Source organism: Sesamum indicum, linkage group LG8 (genome assembly GCF_026168435.1).
Source record: "Sesamum indicum cultivar Baizhima isolate 11 linkage group LG8, ASM2616843v1, whole genome shotgun sequence".
NCBI lineage: Eukaryota > Viridiplantae > Streptophyta > Magnoliopsida > Lamiales > Pedaliaceae > Sesamum > Sesamum indicum.
The window spans coordinates 31,065,752-31,086,461 of record NC_142664.1 but is presented as its reverse complement, the minus strand read 5'-3'; the positions used below and the strand labels follow the sequence as shown (position 1 = coordinate 31,086,461).

The following is a 20,710-nucleotide window of genomic DNA, read 5'->3' as shown; positions in this document are numbered from 1 at the left end:
GGTCTGAAGAAATGAAAATTTTTGTAGAGAACAGAATCAAAAAATAGAGAAAGTGTATTAAAAGTTAGTATTGAGTATTTTGAGTGCAACACGCAATATGGTATATGTACTATAATATATGCACAAGAATAGTTGGAGGTTGTGGTGGTCCTCCTGGCTCGCTTTTATGGCGACAACTCAATTAATAGCAACGGACCACGATTCAGTTGGATGAATTGATGAGGGGGTGAATTAAAAAGTTTAGGAGGGGATGGAGGCTTTGAGTGCACAAAAATTAGGTTACATTCCCAGTACTGTTATGTCTCATTATCACACACTGCATTTCATTTGCCCATTTCTCTGACGCATTTGCACTCTTTTTCTATAATCTCTCTTTTCAGGGTCTTTTTTGTACATACGCATTCCACTTTCAGTTTCTTTGCCAGTGTAGCTAATTTAATGGAGACTACCTAATTCTCTTTGTAATGAAAAGACGACATGGTACTACAAACACTCTCACCTAATCCATACCACCAATTCTTCATCATGTTTCCAATATACATAATCAGATCCCTTTGATCAAACACTCGAATCCATACCCTCACTTGTTAAGAATCCATAATTTTTCGCTCTGATATCAATATGTTCTCGATTATTATTATTATACAAATAGGTCTTAAATTCATTTCCATATGAGATTAGAGAGACACATAACAAGGCTTATTTTGGTACTAGGAAGATAAGGCAGAGCAACCCCTTTTTTAAAGTGGTGGTGTTGTCTCAATTCATGCAGCATCTCATTGGAATCACGTCTCATGTTCTTATCATAAATCGAGCTATATATGTTTATTAGCTCACATATATAATTTCCACCCATCAACATTACAATTTACAAGTAAACTAAACACACCACGTGTTAGTATCAACTAAAACACTCATAATCTATATTATCTTTTCATTTATTAATCACAAAAGGCCAAAAGGAGGAGAAGAAACAAACAACCTTTTCAGCAACGGGACCAACAATACAATTTAGGAGGGCCAAAAAAAAAAAAGAAGAAGAAGAAAAAACTTGAAAATGCAAGTTGCTCTTCTCAAGGTTCTAAATCTGGTTGTGTGTATCATCCCAGAAGATTTTTCATCATTAAATTAAACTTTATATTGCTATTAATACATTAAAATATGAATACTTATACTCATATATGTATTAGAAAAATCAATTAAAATCTTGGGGTGAGACGAGTGGTTAGCAAGAACATGTGAGTTTAATTAAGACACTACTGAATTTTTCTGTGGCAATTGACAATTCTGTCTCACATGTCTAGGTGTAGTGCATAACGCCCAACCACGACTTTATATATATTTATTTTTATTTTAATTTTAAATTTGGGTCACCAACAACTTAGGTGCAGGGATCTGTCCTAATCCCAACATCTTGTCCAATTTTTATGGATCTCTACATTTCCCAATGTCTAGGCTAATACTATAATATGATATTCTTCTGCTCTATTATTCTTTTGATGTGTTAATTAAGGACTCTACCTGATTTCTTTTTTATTGCTCTTAGGTCATTTATTGCCAAAGTGTTTCAGTAACATTAGTTGACACCACAAACCTAAAGATCTCTAAAATTCTACTATACTAAACATAAAATTCATGAACAAGTTTGAGTATATGGGTTCGATTTTTATCAAATATATGGGTATTTATCTCATTTTTATATAAGTTATTATAGTTTATTTATCGTTATCAATTATATTGATATATTAATTGAATTGATTGCTTTTAAAATTGAGTTATTGTAATTTATTTACTAGTATTAAAAATATAAACAGAAGAGATTGCATGCTACTTACTGTAATTTTCTCTTTGGTTTTATAGTCGTAATACATCGATGAATGGTAAAAATTTGCAAAATGGTGAAAAAGATAAAAACTTGGTGAGAAACGACTATACCTAAATTATTTGAGTAATACTTAATAAACTATTTTTAATTTTCAAGTTAAACTAAATAAAATAACATCCCAATTAAATAAAAGAACGAATTTAAGAAAAAACATTGAGTGTGTGGTATAAATTTAAAATTAATTTTAACCAGCTTTAAGAGACGTAATTGTACTTTAGATCCCCATTAACATTTTATAATCTTTTTGATCTCTTTTAACTTTTTAAAATCTTATTACACACCCAAATTTGGTCAAGAATCTTAAATGTAGTCCCCACCATTTTCTCAATGGTTCGAGTTGCAGGTCTTAAGTTATCTCGTATGCTCAAAAAGGTTTGGGACCTAAGAAAAGAGGTCCATTTATAATATGTCAAACGTGTTGCCATCTTAGTCCAAATAATGTCATTTAGATCGACGACCTCCATCATTTGGTCTTTTGGATTAGGTCTTGGATTCGAGTAAAAACCCGCAACCTGACTTGATGATCTATAGCAGCGTGTTTTTTGGATCGGGTTGCAAATTTGAGTCATGACCCGCAACCCAACCCAATATGATAAGGGGCGGATATTGGGATGTTTCTGGAATAAAGTTTATTTCCAAGGACATTTTTACCATTTTCTATGATAATTCTGTTAATCCCCCATCACTCAAATATCAAAAGCATATCCCATTATATTATCCCTTTGACCCAAATTGAATTCAAGAATTGACCGCCAAAGCTGCACAGAAGCTGCTTGATTGATTACATTAATATATTCTCACTTCCACCCTCTTACTTTTTTCTTTTTGTACTTTTGGCCCAGAATGGAAAGGGTATTGACGATTTAGAGCTCTCTGTTAATTTCGAGAAGTTGCTACACTACCAGCAGAAAGAGCATGGGCGAGAAAGCCTGCATTTTTATATCTCAAAGTTCTAATTCTAAAACTTAAAAACGCATTTATGAATTTGACGTGCAAGAGCGTGTTTCCGATAACTTCTACATCTTTTGTACAATAAACTACAAAAAATAGTATGAGTTACTCACAACTTTAGTTTTAAAATGATTTAATTTTATCCAAAGTATAAATTAAAAAAGAATATTATTTTCAACTTATTTTATACAATAAACTAATAATCATATATTTTAAACCTTTCAAAAGCAAAAATTATAAATATTTTTTTTATTTTCAATAATAAATTGATAGTAACAAATTTTAGATAGTCACCAATAACATCTAAGTCTAATTAAGGGAAATTTTAGTTCGAACCCGACTCAATCGAATTTGAAGTGCAATACATTTACTATATGATTAGTGTATAATTAAAAAAAAGTGATCAATCACATAACAAATATAATAGACTTGTTCTATAATTATTTTAATTCGGACAAAAAATTTCATTCACACTAGTAGCTTAAGATGTTAAAATGATGGTACAATATCTTTGTGTTAAATGCAGTACCAATACATAGAGTAATACCTCATTATAATAAAAAAAATAATAAATAAATTATAATAACTGATATAAAGTGAGACAAAGCTCACATAAAGTGAAACAAAAACTCATATTTTTTGTGGGATTCTAACCTATAACTTCAAAGTTTGTAATGGGCCTCAACTTATAGACGAAAATAGCATTGATCAAAAATTAAATCTCTAATGAGTTAATAAATCAGTGGCGACCAAAATAAATGTGCATGTCCACCTACTAAAAACGTGTTGCATAAAATCGTGCATTATTGACAATGATAAGAAAATTTTACGTCTAGTTATATTGATTATAAACGTTGATATTGATAGTAATTTTTTTCAAAAATCAAATTTTTAATGAGTTGTCATATTATATTCTTATATTAAATTTAAATTCAAAGATGGCGTCGAAAACTCATTCTATCGGGCTCAATAATTCACCTAAAATCCAGCACAAGGGGGGAAAAAGGCTCAACAATTCACGTTGACGTTGTATTGTATGTCTTTGCCTTTAATCATGAACATGGCACCACATTTTATTAAGAGTTTAGAAATTGTATTTATTTTTGTACAATTTTTGGTTTTTAGTGCAACAGGGTGTAGGGTGGGGAAACCTGTACTTAACCAATGCCAACTCAAATAATGATTATTGTTTTATGTTGGATTTAACCCCGTAATTGATACTGAGATCTCTAAAGGCTGGTTATGTTGAACAGATTCAGGCGTTGATGAATTTTCCGACAACATCATCAGCCATCCAGGAAACATTAGACAAAGTGTCAGCATCACCGTCTAAGGGCCGGGGGTTCCATGTGACATGCCCAAACAAAGAATCTACGTATGACTTACTGATACCGGTAAAATTAACCAACATCATCATCATCACCCTCCCTCCTCATCCCAACTTTTATCTCTCTCTCTCTCTCTCATTGGTCCGTCTAGATTTCACGTTGCATTATTACTTACCCAACCTACGACCAAACTGGAATTATAAGACTCATCCCACACTAACATCTACTTAGAGATGAACCTTTTAATTTTATAAAAATATATATATATATAGATTTAATAATTTCAAGAAAGGAGGTTTACAATGAATTGAGGGGCAGGTAAATTTGAAATGGGGAGGAAAGAGTAAAGTAAGTGGAGGAAAATAAGGAAGGGCAGTTTAGAGATTCAAGAAAGCTGAGAGAAGACGAAAGACGTAAGTCTAGAAACGGAAATGGGAGGGCAGGCTTGGTATGACCTTGTGGACGTGAAACCCATCTTAGAATTGAGTTGAGAGGGAAAATAGGGTGTTTTTTTTTTTAAAAAAAATAAAAATAATAATAAAAAAAGTAGTGGAGTAGTAGTTGTATATTTGCATTTGAGTTCCTCCTTTCCTTCTCTTCACTTCACTTACCATTTTTTCACCAAAATTTTATTACGTGTTGTGTGCGCGTTTTAAATAATGATAAAGAGCAGAGGGCCCCACACCCCCCCCCCCCCCTCAAAACTTTGGTCTGAGAGTGAGTGAGGGATAAGGTTAGCTTAGTTGAGGCAGCTGACTCTTCCAACACCGCTTTCATTCTCCATTCCCTCTTCTTTTTATTATCATCATCCACAACTCCTAATTCTTTTTTATTTTTATTACAAGAATTCAAGCCTATTCTATTTATTACATTGTTTTTTTTAATTATTTTAAAACTATTTATTTATATTCTACTATAAATAATAAAACAAATATTAGTAAAATTACAAGAGGGAGGTCTTATCCAGTGTCCATATATCTGGTAACGGGTCAAGATTTATTTATAGACCTACTATAGAATATGATGATGCAGAATAAAATATGGGATTGATTTATTAAGTTAATTGGGATTTCAAAAGTATATAATCACAATTAATTAATTAGTCGTAATTCATTTAGTAAATAATTTATAGTTTTTACTTAAATTAGAGCAGAAAAGGAGGAAGCTACATTTATCTCATACCAAGTATGTATATTTTGGTAAGTAAATGACTACAATCACCTAATAATAATTAAAAATTCAAGAGAATTGGATTTCACAATAGTTTCATTCTATATTTGTCAAATTCTATTTTGGTAATAACTAAATATTAAAGCAACTTAATAAAATTCATCTAAATATATTCAGAGGAATTTAATTTTTCATGCTTATTTTGGATTCGCAGTTCAAAAATGATTCGTATAAACAATTTAATAAGTAATAAAAGTTCTGGATTATTATTTTTCAATGTAATATATAGTCTTGCTTGGGCAGCATTTAATAAGAGTTTTATATCATAATTTGATTTATAATTTTGTGAAACAAACAATGTTAGGTAGGAAGGGTAGCGGAACACAATAGACACAAATGCAAATAGTCTGAATGAACAAGGGTAAAATAGGAAAAGAAGAGAAAAAGAAAAACGCCACCTATCCATGGATTAGGAAGTCCAATTTGGACTGATAAAACGTTGACTTGAAATCAGGTCCGTTTGTTGAATCCCAACTGAATGATGAGAAGCTTCCTTGCTCTTTCCTATGTTTGTAAGCTTGCGCTGCAATCCCCACAATCCAAATTCTCACGCTCAATTCAGAATCCGTAGAAAAGAGAAGAGAAATAATACCACGATAAGTTTTTATTTTCTCATAAATTGTAAAATCCGCACATAATAAATTGAAATAAATGCACAAAACATTTTTAACAAAGTTGTCAAAACAAACATTATAATTTTCATGCTTACCATATGTTTCCAATTAATTTAATTATTGAAAAATCGCGAATATAATCATTATTGATAATTTTATTATCGAATTATGAATTGTGTGTATATTTTTTGTGTGTCTACTAATTTTGAAATCAATAGTTTAATAACATTAATCTCAGATTTTATAAAGTAACAACAGTGGAAATGAGTTTTGATTTTAATTTTAATAGAAAAATAAACTAAAAAAAGAATATTGGTAGGATGATATGAAGTGGGTGTGAGGTGGGGTGCAAGGATGGATGGTGATGGAAGGGAGGAAGGGAAGAAAGCGGTCTTCAAATCATTCTTCATTGTTGGTTCAATAGCAAAAGCGTGTTTGGGTTCCGGGATATTCTGGCCACGCGGCAACCCGAAGCCGATTAAACCTCCGTCAAAAAATCTCACACCCACCAAATTAAAGGAGGAACCAGGATTTAATTTTAGAATCTTTTTCTTTTTTTTTTACCCCTTAATTTTCTCATCACTCATAAACAGAAATTCAGGGTTGTTTTTCTTTTTTCTTTTTTTAAAAAATATTTATAATATTTAATTTTAAGAGGAAAGAAAAATAAAAAACTGGAATCATCATCATCATCATCATCAATATAGAAAAAAGCAGATGGTGTGCAATTTAGGTCCAAGAATGGGGCCCCTATCCAGCCTCCTCCTTTCCCTATAAAATGCCGCTTCGACGCTCATGCAATTCTCGCTCACTTTCCATCCTCACCTTCACGTTCTCTCTCCACATAACCAAACCCTAGCTCTCTCTTTCTCTTCTCTTCTCCCTCCCCCCTTTTAGGTTTCCGTCCCTTGTCTCTTTCTTTTAAATCTGCATGGTGGGATTCTTTTTCGGGTTTTCGAGTTGTTTCTGATTCGGTTTCTGGGCACCCGTTTTCCATTTGATTTGAATATCCGCTTCTTCTGAGGGGTAGGCGTGGGGATTTCCGGGTCTTGTAGGCGTGCGAGTGGCTACCGTTTTGTTGTGACCCAGATCTCTTTTTGCTTCTTTTGAGGGGGTAGCCGGGGCTCCGGCCTCGGCGGGTTCTAAAGCCCCCACCTGATACAACATCGTTCTATTTCGATTTTTATAACTAATCCTCTTTTTAGTTTTTCAATTCTTTGATTCTTTTTTCCCAACCCATTAAAACAACAGAGAGATCGTAGATCGGGGAAGAGATGCCTGCCCTCGCTTGCTGCGTAGACGCTGCCGTTTCTCCTCCTCCTCCTCCCTACGCTTTCGCCGGCTGGGATAGCACTCTTCCCGCACCTCCGCCAACAAACACCGCCGTGCCGTCCCCCGCCTGGTCACCCGCCCACTCCTCGTTGCTATACCGGGTGGACGGATGGGGCGCCCCCTACTTCACGGTTAACTGCAACGGCAACGTTTCTGTTCGTCCTTATGGGGTTAACACCCTGTCCCACCAAGAAATCGATCTTCTCAAGGTTGTCAAGAAGGCCTCCGACCCGAAAGACTCAGGTGGCCTCGGGCTTCAGCTTCCCCTTGTTGTTCGATTCCCCGATGTGCTCAAAAACCGCCTTGAGTCTCTGCAATCTTCTTTTGATTTCGCGATTCAATCTCAAGGGTATGAGGCTCATTACCAGGGCGTTTACCCTGTGAAATGCAATCAAGACAGGTTTGTGGTTGAGGATATCGTCAAGTTTGGATCGGGCTTCCGGTTCGGGCTGGAGGCCGGGTCCAAACCGGAGCTTCTCTTGGCAATGAGCTGCCTCTGTAATGGGAGCCCTGAGGCTCTTCTTGTCTGCAATGGATTCAAGGATGTGGAGTACATCTCGCTTGCCTTGGTCGCTAGAAAACTGCATTTGAATACTGTTATTGTGCTTGAGCAAGAGGAAGAACTGGATATTGTGATCAATGTCAGTAGGAAGCTGGGCGTCCGGCCCGTTATTGGGGTCCGGGCGAAGCTGAGGACTAAGCATTCCGGTCATTTTGGTTCCACCTCTGGCGAGAAAGGAAAATTTGGTCTGACAACAACGCAGATTCTCCGCGTTGTTAAGAAACTACAGCAGTACGAAATGCTGGATTGCCTGCAGTTGCTGCACTTCCATATTGGATCTCAGATCCCTTCTACTGCTTTACTGGCCGATGGTGTAGGCGAAGCAGCCCAGATCTATTGTGAATTAGTCCGCCTTGGAGCTTGTATGAGAGTTATTGATATTGGCGGAGGCCTTGGAATTGATTATGATGGCTCAAAATCTCAAGATTCTGATATTTCGGTTGCCTATAGTCTTCAAGAGTATGCTTCTGCTGTTGTTGAAGCGGTTCGGTTGGTGTGCGATCGGAAGGGCGTGAAGCATCCGGTGATTTGCAGTGAAAGCGGACGCGCAATTGTTTCCCACCACTCGATTTTAGTGTTTGAAGCTGTTTCAACAAGTTCTCATGATTCTCCACAGGTTTCGGCTCTCGGCCTCCAGTATTTTGTGGAGCTATTGACTGATGAGGCTCTCGCCGACTACAGAAATCTGTCGGCCGCTGCAATTCACGGTGATTATGATACGTGTTTGCTCTATGCAGAGCAGCTGAAACAGCGGTGTATTGAGCAGTTTAAAGAAGGGTCTTTGGGCATGGAACAGCTTGCAGCAGTTGATGGCCTTTGCGAGTTGGTGTTGAAGGCGATTGGTGTTTCAGATCCCGTTCGCACTTACCATGTGAATCTATCAATTTTCACCTCGATTCCAGATTTCTGGGGCATTGGCCAGCTGTTTCCTATTATTCCAATCCACAGGCTTGATGAAAAGCCTGGAGTTAGGGGGATTCTGTCGGACTTGACTTGCGACAGTGATGGGAAGATTGACAAGTTCATTGGGGGTGAATCGAGCTTGCCTTTGCATGAATTGGAAGGCAATGGTGGTGTGAACGGCGATTGTCCAGCATATTATCTGGGGATGTTTTTAGGAGGGGCTTACGAGGAGGCGCTCGGAGGTGTTCACAACCTGTTTGGTGGCCCAAGTGTCGTGCGCGTGTCACAGAGCGACGGGCCTCACAGCTTTGCCGTGACACGAGCTGTGCCTGGACCATCTTGTGGGGATGTGCTCCGGGTGATGCAGCATGAGCCTGAGTTGATGTTCCAGACCCTCAAGCACCGTGTGGAGGAATTCGCCGATGATGGTGGCAGCAGTATCCTGGCGCTCACTAATGGCCTTGCTTGCTGTTTCAATAATATGCCTTATTTGGCCGCCGCAGCCTCATGCAGTCTGACTGCTGCTGCTGCTGGTAACAATGGTTACTACTATTGCAATGATGAGAGCTTTGCTGCTTCTGGTGATTCCGTTGGTGCTGAGGAAGAACAGTGGTCTTACTGTGTTGCTTGAGTTAATTTTTAACCAAGCTTAGTAGCCATCTCCTATCGTTCTAGTTTGTGGTTGAGGTCTATCTTCTTTTATAATTCTCGTCCCAACTCTGTTCGGAGTTGGTTCCTCCTTATTACTGTGTTGTTCATTTCTCGTTTTTTTTAAGTTCGTGGTGATGAACAAAGATGTAAGAAGCAGGAATTTTGAGTCCTTAGCATTCTGTGGAGAAGTGGGATTCAGTCATCTGATCTCAAAATTCCCTCTTACTCTATGTAATGTTATTTCTCAATGCCATCTTATTTGACTCTTTCATTCAGAACCCTCCATATGATGGTAAGTCATTTACTTGTATTGCTTGCTTTGAATTCATAAGCTCTTCCCTGGTGAGTGTTGGATGTTTGAAGGTTTCAACTTAGGCAGGCAACCAAATACATGACATAACAGAGATGACTCATTACAAAAGGGGTGTGTTGAATTTCGTGGCTCTTGCAAATGCATTGCTATTGGTGGCCCTTGCTCTTGTTGTCTCTTCCTTTACCCTTTATACGCTTGTAATCTGATGTGGGGCATCCTGATTTAGCTTTGATTGATTCATGTTGTGTTCTTTAGTGCCAAAAAGAAACGGAAATGAATCCATGTCTTGTTTTTAAACAAGTAGATTCGGTGTTATCACTGTCTGTAGCGTTGGTGGTCTTGGTTTCCTGTCTTATTCGGGAACCGTGCTTCTTTCTTCATTGGGCTGCCCCAAAAACAGATTCTGATTGGTAAAAAGCTGCAACCAGAGGAATCCTTTGAAATGTGTAATCTCTTTTTTTCAGAGATGTGGATTATTGGATATGAATATGATGTTTCTGCTATATAGTTATTAGGGAAAGTCTGCTCTTCAAGTGTTGCAATTTGAGAATTGTTACTGGACAAGAATGAAGTAGTAGCTTAGCTTATGGCATTCAAGGCTATCTTAAATCAATTGTTGGTTCACTGTGTGGGTGTGGCTTATCATCAAGTTGATTGTTTGTGATTACTGAGATGAATGCAACCTGCTGTTACCCGTCTCTCTCGACCAACCCTTGCCCCTTGGGCTTCATCAAAGAATGAAATGGGAGGTTGGCCACTAGTTGTGGGCTCTCTGTGGCCTACAACTCCAAGATTTGTATGGTTTTTGCACTCACTGTTGTAGAACAAAGCTCACTCGATGTTGTGGTTGTTATGACTTGTCATTCCAGTGCTTGGATTTGGATGAAGTTAAAGATGTGGAAGCTGGACTATATGCATGGCCATCATACAATGAGTATTTTGGATTTATTTTTATATGATTGATGTACGAGTCGATATGATTTTGACATGTTCGGGAACCAAATTGTACAGGATTTTATGTCGTAAACAATAAAATATTTATTATTATTCATTACCATGTTCTCTCAATATTATATCAATCCTCCTCGTTTGGGCAACAACCCACCTAAATGTTGGCAGCTCCTAGAAAATGACACATTATCCAAATTTTCATATTCGTAGCCCTGTACGTACATAAAGCAAGCATCTCCAGGGTTGGAGTTTATGACCCAAGTCTCCATCTCGACTCACATGCATCAGCAACACACCCGAATTTATCATTCATAGTACAATATGTCGACGGTAATTGCACACTGAAACCTAAATACATTACTACATCTTCTGTACTATTTTTCCTAGACTCTCATCATATTTTGCACTACTCTTTCTGTCCCACTCTCTCTCTCTCACACGCACAGAGTCTAGAGGCGCAGGCTAAACCAACTCCAATGAGTTGGGAGTAATTAGCCGGAGAAGAAAGGTGCAGGCCGTCGTGGTTTGTCGTCATTGCATGCATGCGATAATACTTCACATTTTAAAATGTATTATAAATAAAAATGAAATATATAAATTAAAAAATCACATTTAAAAGAAAGAAAAGAAGCTTAAGATTTTATAGCCTCAACAGAAAATGTATAGTTTGTTAAAAGAAAAAAAGTAATTATAACTAATTTTTAAAATTATCTATTCAGGTATAATTATCATATTTAAAAATTAGTGGGGTGGTGCCACTAATCGCTGTTTGTGAGTGTAGAAGGTACTTTTTTTTTTTTTTTTAATATAAGTATAGATAAAGATTATTTTTTAATTGGTTATATTTGTGGAAATGTCACTTTCTTCTGTTATTTATTTGTACTTTTGTAGCATTCCATGATTATTATTTTTTTATAATGACTCGTAAGATAAATTAATAAGTAGTCAAGTTCATGAGAGAATTTCGTTATTTTTCTCCATTACTAAAGTTTTAAATTTGGGATACGGTGTTTCAATATTGTTAAATATTGTGTCGGGTTTGTGGATCCCTAACCCAATATACATTCATATTAAAAATAAAGTTTTAGTCTTCCAAATATAAATCCTATTTGAGATAGAGTTTTTAATGTTCCAATTATATGTTGCTTTATGGACTTTTATTGGGAATAGGATTGAGTACATCTATTTATTTATAGTACATGATTGTAATCAAAGGGACACAATGCATGAACACCATAGCAATGCAAATGAGTTGATCGTAATGCTTTCTCCAGATACTCTCTCTCTATTTTTCTCTCCATGTTCTTTCTTGGAATATCACCGTAAACGAGTGGGCTACTCTAGTAATAATCCACAAAGATAAGCGTGGGATGATCTTCAAGACAACAAGAGAATTGCTGTATTTGTGATTAATCAAGGCATAGGCTTGTAGACAAAGCTAGATTCGGGTACGTGGATCGTCATACTTCCTTTGTTTTATAAGGTTAATTCGATCCCTAATTTTGTGCCTATGTGATTTTATAATTATGCACACATAATCATTTAATTATATACCAGACTTATTTATTAGATAATTATATAAATTATCTATTATTATTTTCCAATAAATATATATACAAAAAAAATCGAATATTTAATTAAATGGCCCAACTGATGTGGGCCTTGTATAAAGGGCTTTTAGTTTATATTTACCTTTTCCATGGGCCCAAAAACTTGATTTGTGTACTTTCAATAGCTCATCAACCTCGGCGGGCTTGGAAAGGGTTCTTAAGCCCAATAGAATCATTGCGCACGCGTGGCAAGAATTAAAATAGCGTGCACAACAAGCACCCAAGTCCCAGACGCATCTTACCCTTTTCCCATCTCCTCCGTCCAATTTCTCTCCGGTTGCGTTCCTTCAAATTCCTTGCAATTGCTTCCGAATCCTGGATTTTCTTATTCGTCTAGTGCGCTAGAATCTTCGTGAGAAGATCGAGGGTTCGTTTCTGTAAGTCGAAGTATTCAAATTCCTCTACTTTTGCTGTATTGCAGATCTGGAAGCGGAGGAGAAACAACTGTTTTTGGAATTCTAGTACTGATTAAATTTTGTCACTTTTTTCGAATGATTAATTTTGTTGCTTTCTCTCGGTATAGGTGACGGCCAGAGTTGTATTGCTGTTATCTGGAATATAGTAAATATGGTATGTTTACGAATTTCGTTTATTGTTGTGTATATTTTCGAGTTTTTTCGTCTAACTTATGATTCAAAGTTACACACTACCGTAGAAATTTGAGTCTTTTGACATTTATCCGTGTTCAATTCTTTAGTTCTGATATCTGGAAGCAATATTTTCTCGGATCGTAGTTGTAGTAAGACGAGTGGCTTGTGCCTGGACATAAATTGGTTTTTCCGTACTATAGTACTTTGTTTATCTGTGGAGATATGACCTGAATGTGAATTTCGTATTTCCATCGAGTTCTCTCTCTCTCTCTCTCTCTCTCTCTAATACATTAACCTTAATATTTCTTTATGTGATTGTCCTTGTTATTGGATAGTTGTTGGCAATCTTGCTTGGGCATTCTTATACAACATACAAGTTTCTTCTGCTTAATTGAAGTCTGTTTACTGCTGGAAAGAGATAATCATAGTGTTAGCTTATAGGGGAAAAGTAAGAAATATTGAAGGTAGCACTCTCTCTCTCTGCTGGTGTTGTTCTGGTGGTTTCCTGTCACCTCCATATCTTTTTCTGCACCTTTTCCTTTTAAGCAGAGAAAGCTGAGGTTAATATTATTGTATTAATTAGTTTCTTAGCTAACAGTACATGCCTATGGGAACCACTGAGTGCGGCGGCAGATGCTCAAAAGTTGTCTCTGTTAAATAGAAACATTGGCATGATTCTACATGAATTAGGGAGTGGACTTCTTGAATTCTGGCGGGAATATAATAACAAATTGTTTTCTGCCTAATGCCTATTAGCTGAAGTTTCTGATGGATGCTCTCGTAGCATTCGGGGACATAAGAACACATGCTAATGTGGTCATACCTTTGTTTATATATCAGGCTTTATTTCTACTCATTAACATTTGGCAATACCTGTCACACAGCCTCCAATATATCTTTTATCCTCATTAGTACTGATTTATTTTGGTCCTGAATACGTCTTTATGTTGCATTTCAGTTTTTTGATGGGTATGGATATCATGGTACATCATTTGAGCAAACATATCGGTGTTACCCTGCGTCCTTCATTGACAAGGTTCGAAGGCTTTATTTAGCATAATATCTATCTGATCACTGTCAAATTTCTGGCGTGATGTTCTCATATGTATTTTTGTAGTGTAAATTATACCCGCCATGTATTATTCCATGAGTTTGATTAACAGCTTAAAGTTTCTGTATTGACTTTTCTTCTTACTTCCAAAAGGTTTTGATTTTTCTTTTTACTGTGTATGCCGTCTGCAACTTTCAATATACTTTTTTCTGGGATGGACAGTAGATACATAGGCTACATCATGCCGTACTTGAATTTCTCCTTTTATCAAGTCTGTCTTACTTCTGATTTCTTACTATCTCTCAATTTTGCAGGCACAAATAGAAAATGGGGACAAAGGTAGCTATCTCTCAATTTTGCAGTTTATGGGCTATTTACTCATAATATGATATCTCACTTCTCTTTTTTTTTTTACTATTACTTTTCCAGTTATCATGCCTCCTTCAGCTCTTGATCGTCTTGGTAAGTTGCTGTTTTCTGATATGTTTTATCATTTCCTGGTGATGGTGCCATGATGGACATAATTTGACTTTTGATCCAACACAAATTGTTACTTTATATGACAGCATCACTTCATATTGATTACCCGATGTTATTTGAGCTCCAAAATGCTGCTGCTGAGCGTAGTTCCCATTGTGGAGTTCTGGAGTTCATTGCTGAAGAAGGCATGATATATATGCCTTACTGGGTAGGAGCCATCTACTGACTCATATTATCTGTATGACTGGCTCCGGATGTACACTATTTGATTATTGTTTCATGTTTTAGATGATGGAGAATCTACTGTTACAAGAAGGAGACTTCGTACGTGTGAAAAATGTGACTCTTCCAAAGGGTACATACGTTAAATTGCAACCTCACACTAAAGACTTCTTGGATATTTCCAACCCGAAAGCTATGTGAGTCCATTAAAGTTTTTTTTTTGCTAGCACTTGCTGAAATACATAAACTGTCAGCTATAGTTTAGTTTCTCAGTCTTGATGCCTTAGAAATATTTCCTTGGCAAATTGAGTTTGGTTTTCTTAAAGAATGACAAATTTGCAATGATGACCATCATTTCTGAATGAGGAACTGACCAGTTCCATGAAATACTAAAGAGACCATTGAACTTGCTGTTTATTAGTATATAGAAACTAATGGATTTCTCTGTGCTCCTGCTTTTTCTAAGAGCGAGGAAAATGACTTTCAGCAGTCATCATGATGTATAAAAGGGGAATATCCAGCATACCATGTATAGTATATTCTGTTCTACTATTTAACTTGTACCCAAGGGGATCTGCGGGAATCAGTTCTGTGGGAATTGAATTTAGCTGTTGAATTAGAGGGCTGAGGTTGAAAGATGGATTACACGCCAAGCAACTGTGTCTTCTGCAAGTGTAGTGTTGTGTCAGATTCTTAGAAAACTTTAGGTGAGCATACAAATAAATTTTGGGAAGAATCCAGCATCTGGAAGAAAATTTGGGAAGATTTCTCATCTTTGTAGATTTACTACATTAAAGCTCATTGGAGGTTGTAGGTTTTACTTAACTGGATAGAAAATAGTTCAAGTGGATGTACATAATATTTGGTTCCATTCATGTTGAGGCACCTGTAGAATTCGTGGTGCTTTTTATGAGTTGTGCTAATATATGCATGTCTATACTAAGTTGTGGTAGAATGACTTTTCAGGTTTATGTTCTAATTTAAAATATTTTTTGCAGCTTGGAGACGACGCTGAGGAACTTTTCTTGCTTGACAACAGGGGACAGTATCATGGTGGCTTATAACAATAAAAAGTATTACATTGATATCGTTGAGACAAAGCCTTCTAATGCGATAAGTATTATAGAAACTGATTGCGAAGTGGACTTTGCTCCTCCTCTTGATTACAAAGAACCGGAAAAACCTGCCCTGCCTGTTCCAACAGGCAAAGCACCAGCAGAAGGTGCAATTTCTGCTAAAGTCTTAGTAATTAGTTTTGTTATTATTAGCCTTATGTTATTCGCTACTCCTGTACTAACAATATGTTGCAATTTGGAGATTCCTACTCACTTCAGGTTTCTAGTGGCAAATAACTATTGGCCTCTCGTTTTCTTGCCCTTCTTTTGATGTCCAGGTCAGGAACTTCCAGAAGAGACTGAACCAAAGTTTAATCCATTTACTGGTGTAGGGAGACGCTTGGATGGGAAACCTTTGAAAACCCTGTCTCCTCCAGTGTCATCATCAGGGCCCCAAGACAAGAGAACTAATGCCTCCAGTGGAGGGGCAGCTGCTACCTCTAGTTCCAGCTCACAAAGCACGAATCGGCAATCTCAGGGTAAACTCGTCTTTGGTTCAAATGCCAGCCGAACTCGGGAACCACAAAAGGTCTCTTCCTTTTCTCTAGTGTAAATGGTATGTAGCAAATTGTTGTCTCCCGTCTGAATCTTTTGCTGTTCCACTGCAGGACACTTCAAAAGAGACTAAGCAAGAGCCTCCAAAGAAGGAAGAGCCAAAATTCCAGGCTTTCAGTGGAAAGAAATACTCATTAAAGGGTTGATGTATATCTAGCTGCATTTATAACTTATTTTTCTGCATATGTCACTCTGGTCCGAAATTACTGGTACTGGGTTCAACTGAAACGATGCATCGGTCAAAGGTGTGGAAGGATGGGGTTTGTGTTCCCAATTTAAAAGATTATAGTATGTGACTCTTTGTACATTGTTCCAGTTGAATGTCTCTGTTGGTTTGGGTTCATTCTGCTGAATCCAGTACCCTAAAAAGTTTTACCTTTGGCACTCTTAAGAGGTGTCTTTTTCGTTAATTTCATAGCTGCAGTTTTCTGAATACCCAGAGCGTTGAGAGCACAAAGTATAGAATCACTGATTCTGCCATCTGGGCACAGCACACAGCAAATGGTAAACAAGGCTTAAAATGTGCTGGTTGGGTTTGACAGCATTGAAAAAGTGCAATAGATAGAGAATGATGAAACAGGAGTAACGTCTGTCGTTTTCAGAAGTAAAATTTTACTAAAAACAGGCACTCTTTTCATCAAAAGTAATTGAAAACACTTTTCTTACAAATTTTGCTAATTGAGGAGTGTGAGTAGAGTAGAGAGAGCTAGCATAACCAAACAAAGACGTTGATTATCGTTGCATGACAGGAGGGAAAAGACACTACGAATATATCTTTGCGGGTCAGGAAGCAAAATAAATAATTCATTGTGCCACTTTGAAATGTTAAAATTTTGAGTGGTCAAGAGTATGAATTTATTATGTCTTTGGCCAAGCATTGTAATAAATCCTAATATAGGGGTGTAAATGAATCGAGTTCGACTTTTTTTGGCGAGTTTGAGCTCGAGCTCAAGTTGATCTTTTTTTTATTATTCTTATTAGATTAAATTGCGAAAATCGTTAATTTTGTAAGTAATAAAATAGATTGCATAATGTATAATATCTATCTTGATATAAATATAAAATTCAAAAATAGATAAAAAAGAAAATCATAAGTGAATTACTTGTTAATTTAAAGAAAATATCACAATACAAATATATATTATATGACATAAAGTTTATATTAAATAATAATTTTAATTATAAAAGATATTATAATTTACTAAGTTGTTAATTAAATTTATTTTCATATAAAGATTAAATGTATAAATAAAAATATCATAATTTATTATTATTTAAAATAAAATATATAATATTAATTAATAATTAAAATATATGGTCAATTTTAAATATAAAATTAATAAAATATTAAATATAATTTTTAAAAAAAATTAAAAAAGCTGTAAAGTTGGTCATAAGAGATAATTGAGCTCGACTCCAAAATCAATTTGCGAGCCGGAGCCCTAACCTAATATAGGACTTTCTCCCAAAAACACGCTTACACACACACTCCAGAGCTCCTAGGGTTTAAGATCCCAGTAATAACGAGAAATCGATCAATCGGCAGCAGAAAATGGCAATGATTCCCTGGTGCAACGTGGCGGCCCGGCGGATGGCATCCGCTGTCGAACAAAGGATGGCATTATCGTCCCTCGTGTCATCCATGGCGTCCTCGCCTTCTGCGGCGCCGATTCTGTGCGGTCGAGGAGACAAGAAAACTAAGAAGGGGAAGAGATTTAAAGGCTCGTACGGAAATTGTAGACCGAAGAAGGAGAAGAAAATTGAAAGGATAAAGGATAAGATCGAGGTTCCCAGGTCTACTCCTTGGCCTCTCCCTTTCAAGCTCATCTAAAATTTTCACGAAACTATCAGTTGTTATTGGAGATGTACATTTTCCATAAGTTTCGAGGTACGGTCCTTTTTTGTACCGATTGCTTTAGTTGAATTGGTTGACTCTGAAAGCACATCGGCTCAAGCTTTGTTTAGAATTCTTACTATTTAAGCTTGGTTTGCTTATTCGATCAGTCGAGTGAAATCAAGCATCTCCAGCAGCTAAATTTCCTCTCATTATTTAGCTTGTTGAGTTGAGATCAAGCACAATTTAAGCTGAGCATAAGAATTGTCAAGCTTGGTTTCATAGAACATTTTGGTTTCGGATGAAAGTTATAGAATGTAGTATTCTGAGCAGTTTCAAATTAATGAAACGGTTAATGTTTGAGGATCTGCTAGAGATAATCATAGTATGTAGCAGCATGGTTTTTGAAGGATTGTTAGGGGTTTAGTTTTATGTCAAGTTCATTTGTGAGTTGGAGATGAGGAGGTGAAGACTACCAGCTTGCTAAACTTCATGGTGTAGCCTTGATCTTGGATACATCAATGTAAGTACAACTGGTTGTAGGTTCATCTAAAGTCGTTCATTTCTTCATGTGTTTAAATTATGTACTTGAAGATGCCAGGATTCTTGGGTTTTGTACATTCCACCTGATTTCACTTTAGAATTGAGTCACGAAGAATAGGATAGTGTTGGGTTGAGAAACCTATCACTTTTTTATCCCTACCTATTGGATGAAAATGTATAGCGTATGGTTTTCTTTGTTTTGCTTTATGATAGAAATGCTGACAACATCTAAATGCATGTAGAATGTGGGGCTTTATTTTTTATTTAGCGAGCGAGCATATATAGTTGCAACATTGTGATGATCCTTCATCCATGCAATATGTGTTCATATATTGCATTCTACTACTCATAGTATAAATTGTAGGTGCACGTGAGATTGCAGATTAAGCTTGGCATCTCTCTGTAGTTCTTGTGCCTGGCTTCCTTTATATTTCCCAGACAATTGCCCTGTAGAGTGTTAGTGGGTGTAGCGTGTACTGGTTGGTATAGTCCCGGATTTGGTCCCACTTGGTGGAGAAGACAACAAACCACCAGGAAAGATGCTGGACCTCCATTTTAATCTTTCCCATAACATATCTAGTTACAGTTATGAAAAGTGTCTGGCAATTGTTAGAAACACGTGTGCCTGAATGTTGTTCACCATTCTGGAGAATAACTGTTGTAGTCAAAACTTTGATGTTGTCGTCCTGCTAGTTATCTCTTTGCTGATTTGGGAAAAGGATGGACATGCAGAGAAAAGAAAGGAACTTTTACTTGGTTGGTTCTGCAATGCACTGGGCCCTATGAAGGCGGTGCAGCCAGCATGAACCATTGGATTGTAAGGGGGTTAACCCATCCATCCCTTAAGATCCAAAGAATTACACCTTTTATTGGTTACCTGGGCGAGCTTACTTTCTATGGCTTCTACTGCTACCCTTTGCTGGCCTCTCGTTCTTTATGTACATTGCTAGTTCATTCTGGTTGCTTAGCACAAATTTTAGCCCTGCGTCAAAGATATCTCCTTTTTAAATTAATGGAAGTCTCTTTGAAGTTGAAGATGATGTATTCCGGCTGAGATTACAAGGTTGCAAGTTCTTCCTAGTTTTACTTAGTGATTTGTTTTTATTTATCATGGTCGTGATAGATCCTGTCACTTCTATATGTCGGCAAAATTATTTTAAAAATATAAAAAAAAATTTATGAAATTGGCGTCAATATCAACGATGCTGTCTTGTTTTTTTTTTTTAAAAAAAAAAAATAAATTCAAGTCACCACGAGCCCAAATCGTGGTGACTTAATTTTTTTTTTTAAAAAAATTAACTCAAGTCACTGCAAGGCAAATCGTGGTGATTTGGTTTTTATAAAAAAAAATTTAATTTGATGTCACCACGATTTGGCCTCGTGGTGACATGATTTTATAAAAAAAAAATTAGGTTGACTGTGGGACTAGTTGAAGGAGACGGAAAAAAGATATATCACTGCCTCGTACGTATAAAGTTGTATTCGGAGCTCCAGATATATCTTCAGACTGATGATTTAACTGTCCGTACAATATACTTGTATCAATAGGACCAAAGTTAGCCATAATTACTCAAAATATAAATATTTGAAAGCTCAAATTTTTTCTCACTACTCAAATGTTTTATTCTTCTCTACAAAATTTCATTGCTCATTCTTTCTTCTTCTCTATAAAATCTCGCTCAACTCTCAAGTGAAAGTTGAGTGAATTGTAGCTCACACTTATTTGCAAGGAAGGTGAATAGCAAGACTGCATCACCGCTGGAACAACCAACGGTGGCAAAGTGTTTCAACAGTTGTGTCAACCAAGAAAGCAGCACTATGTTTGTTTTCATTTTCAACTTATTTGCGAGACAAGTCAAAACATACCCAATGTTTGTCATCATTCAAAAACACCTTATTTAGGTGTTTTTAATTGTTTTAGCATAAAAACATACATATATTACACACATACATACATAAATATATATAAAAAAGGCATGATTTGATAATG

General features: G+C 36.4%; 3 protein-coding genes across 4 annotated transcripts; all 3 read left to right on the top strand.

Moving 5' to 3' along the window:
• The first annotated feature begins 6,801 nt into the window (after nt 1–6,801).
• Nucleotides 6,802–9,734, top strand: LOC105169707 (arginine decarboxylase). The gene has a single exon (XM_011090195.3). It carries the CDS (start codon nt 7,283–7,285, stop codon nt 9,434–9,436), a length of 2,154 nt encoding a protein of 717 aa, XP_011088497.1. The 5' UTR covers nt 6,802–7,282; the 3' UTR covers nt 9,437–9,734.
• A 2,812-nt stretch (nt 9,735–12,546) lies between these two features.
• UFD1 (ubiquitin fusion degradation 1) lies at nt 12,547–16,776 on the top strand. 2 transcript variants are annotated; one of them, XM_011090194.3, is made up of 10 exons: nt 12,547–12,707; nt 12,854–12,900; nt 13,879–13,956; nt 14,286–14,310; nt 14,401–14,433; nt 14,538–14,659; nt 14,740–14,870; nt 15,672–15,895; nt 16,067–16,317; nt 16,397–16,776. In XM_011090194.3, exons 2-10 carry the CDS (start codon nt 12,898–12,900, stop codon nt 16,487–16,489), a joined length of 960 nt encoding a protein of 319 aa, XP_011088496.1. In that variant the 5' UTR covers nt 12,547–12,707; nt 12,854–12,897; the 3' UTR covers nt 16,490–16,776. The 2 variants fall into 2 exon arrangements, with proteins under 2 accessions (XP_011088496.1, XP_020551993.1); XM_020696334.2 differs by having other exon boundaries at nt 12,549–12,697.
• Nucleotides 16,777–17,761: 985 nt separating this feature from the next.
• Nucleotides 17,762–18,346, top strand: LOC105169705 (30S ribosomal protein S31). The gene has a single exon (XM_011090193.3). It carries the CDS (start codon nt 17,896–17,898, stop codon nt 18,172–18,174), a length of 279 nt encoding a protein of 92 aa, XP_011088495.1. The 5' UTR covers nt 17,762–17,895; the 3' UTR covers nt 18,175–18,346.
• The last annotated feature ends 2,364 nt before the right edge of the window (nt 18,347–20,710 follow it).

Bases quoted from the DNA above. Each gene is read 5' to 3' on its own strand.
- LOC105169705 (XM_011090193.3), top strand. From the start codon at position 17,896: ATGGCAATGATTCCCTGGTGCAACGTGGCGGCCCGGCGGATGGCATCC.
- UFD1 (XM_011090194.3), top strand. The intron at 14,311-14,400 runs GTAGCTATCTCT...TTACTTTTCCAG, and splicing joins AATAGAAAATGGGGACAAAG to TTATCATGCCTCCTTCAGCT. The intron at 14,660-14,739 runs GTAGGAGCCATC...TTCATGTTTTAG, and splicing joins TGATATATATGCCTTACTGG to ATGATGGAGAATCTACTGTT.
- LOC105169707 (XM_011090195.3), top strand. From the start codon at position 7,283: ATGCCTGCCCTCGCTTGCTGCGTAGACGCTGCCGTTTCTCCTCCTCCT.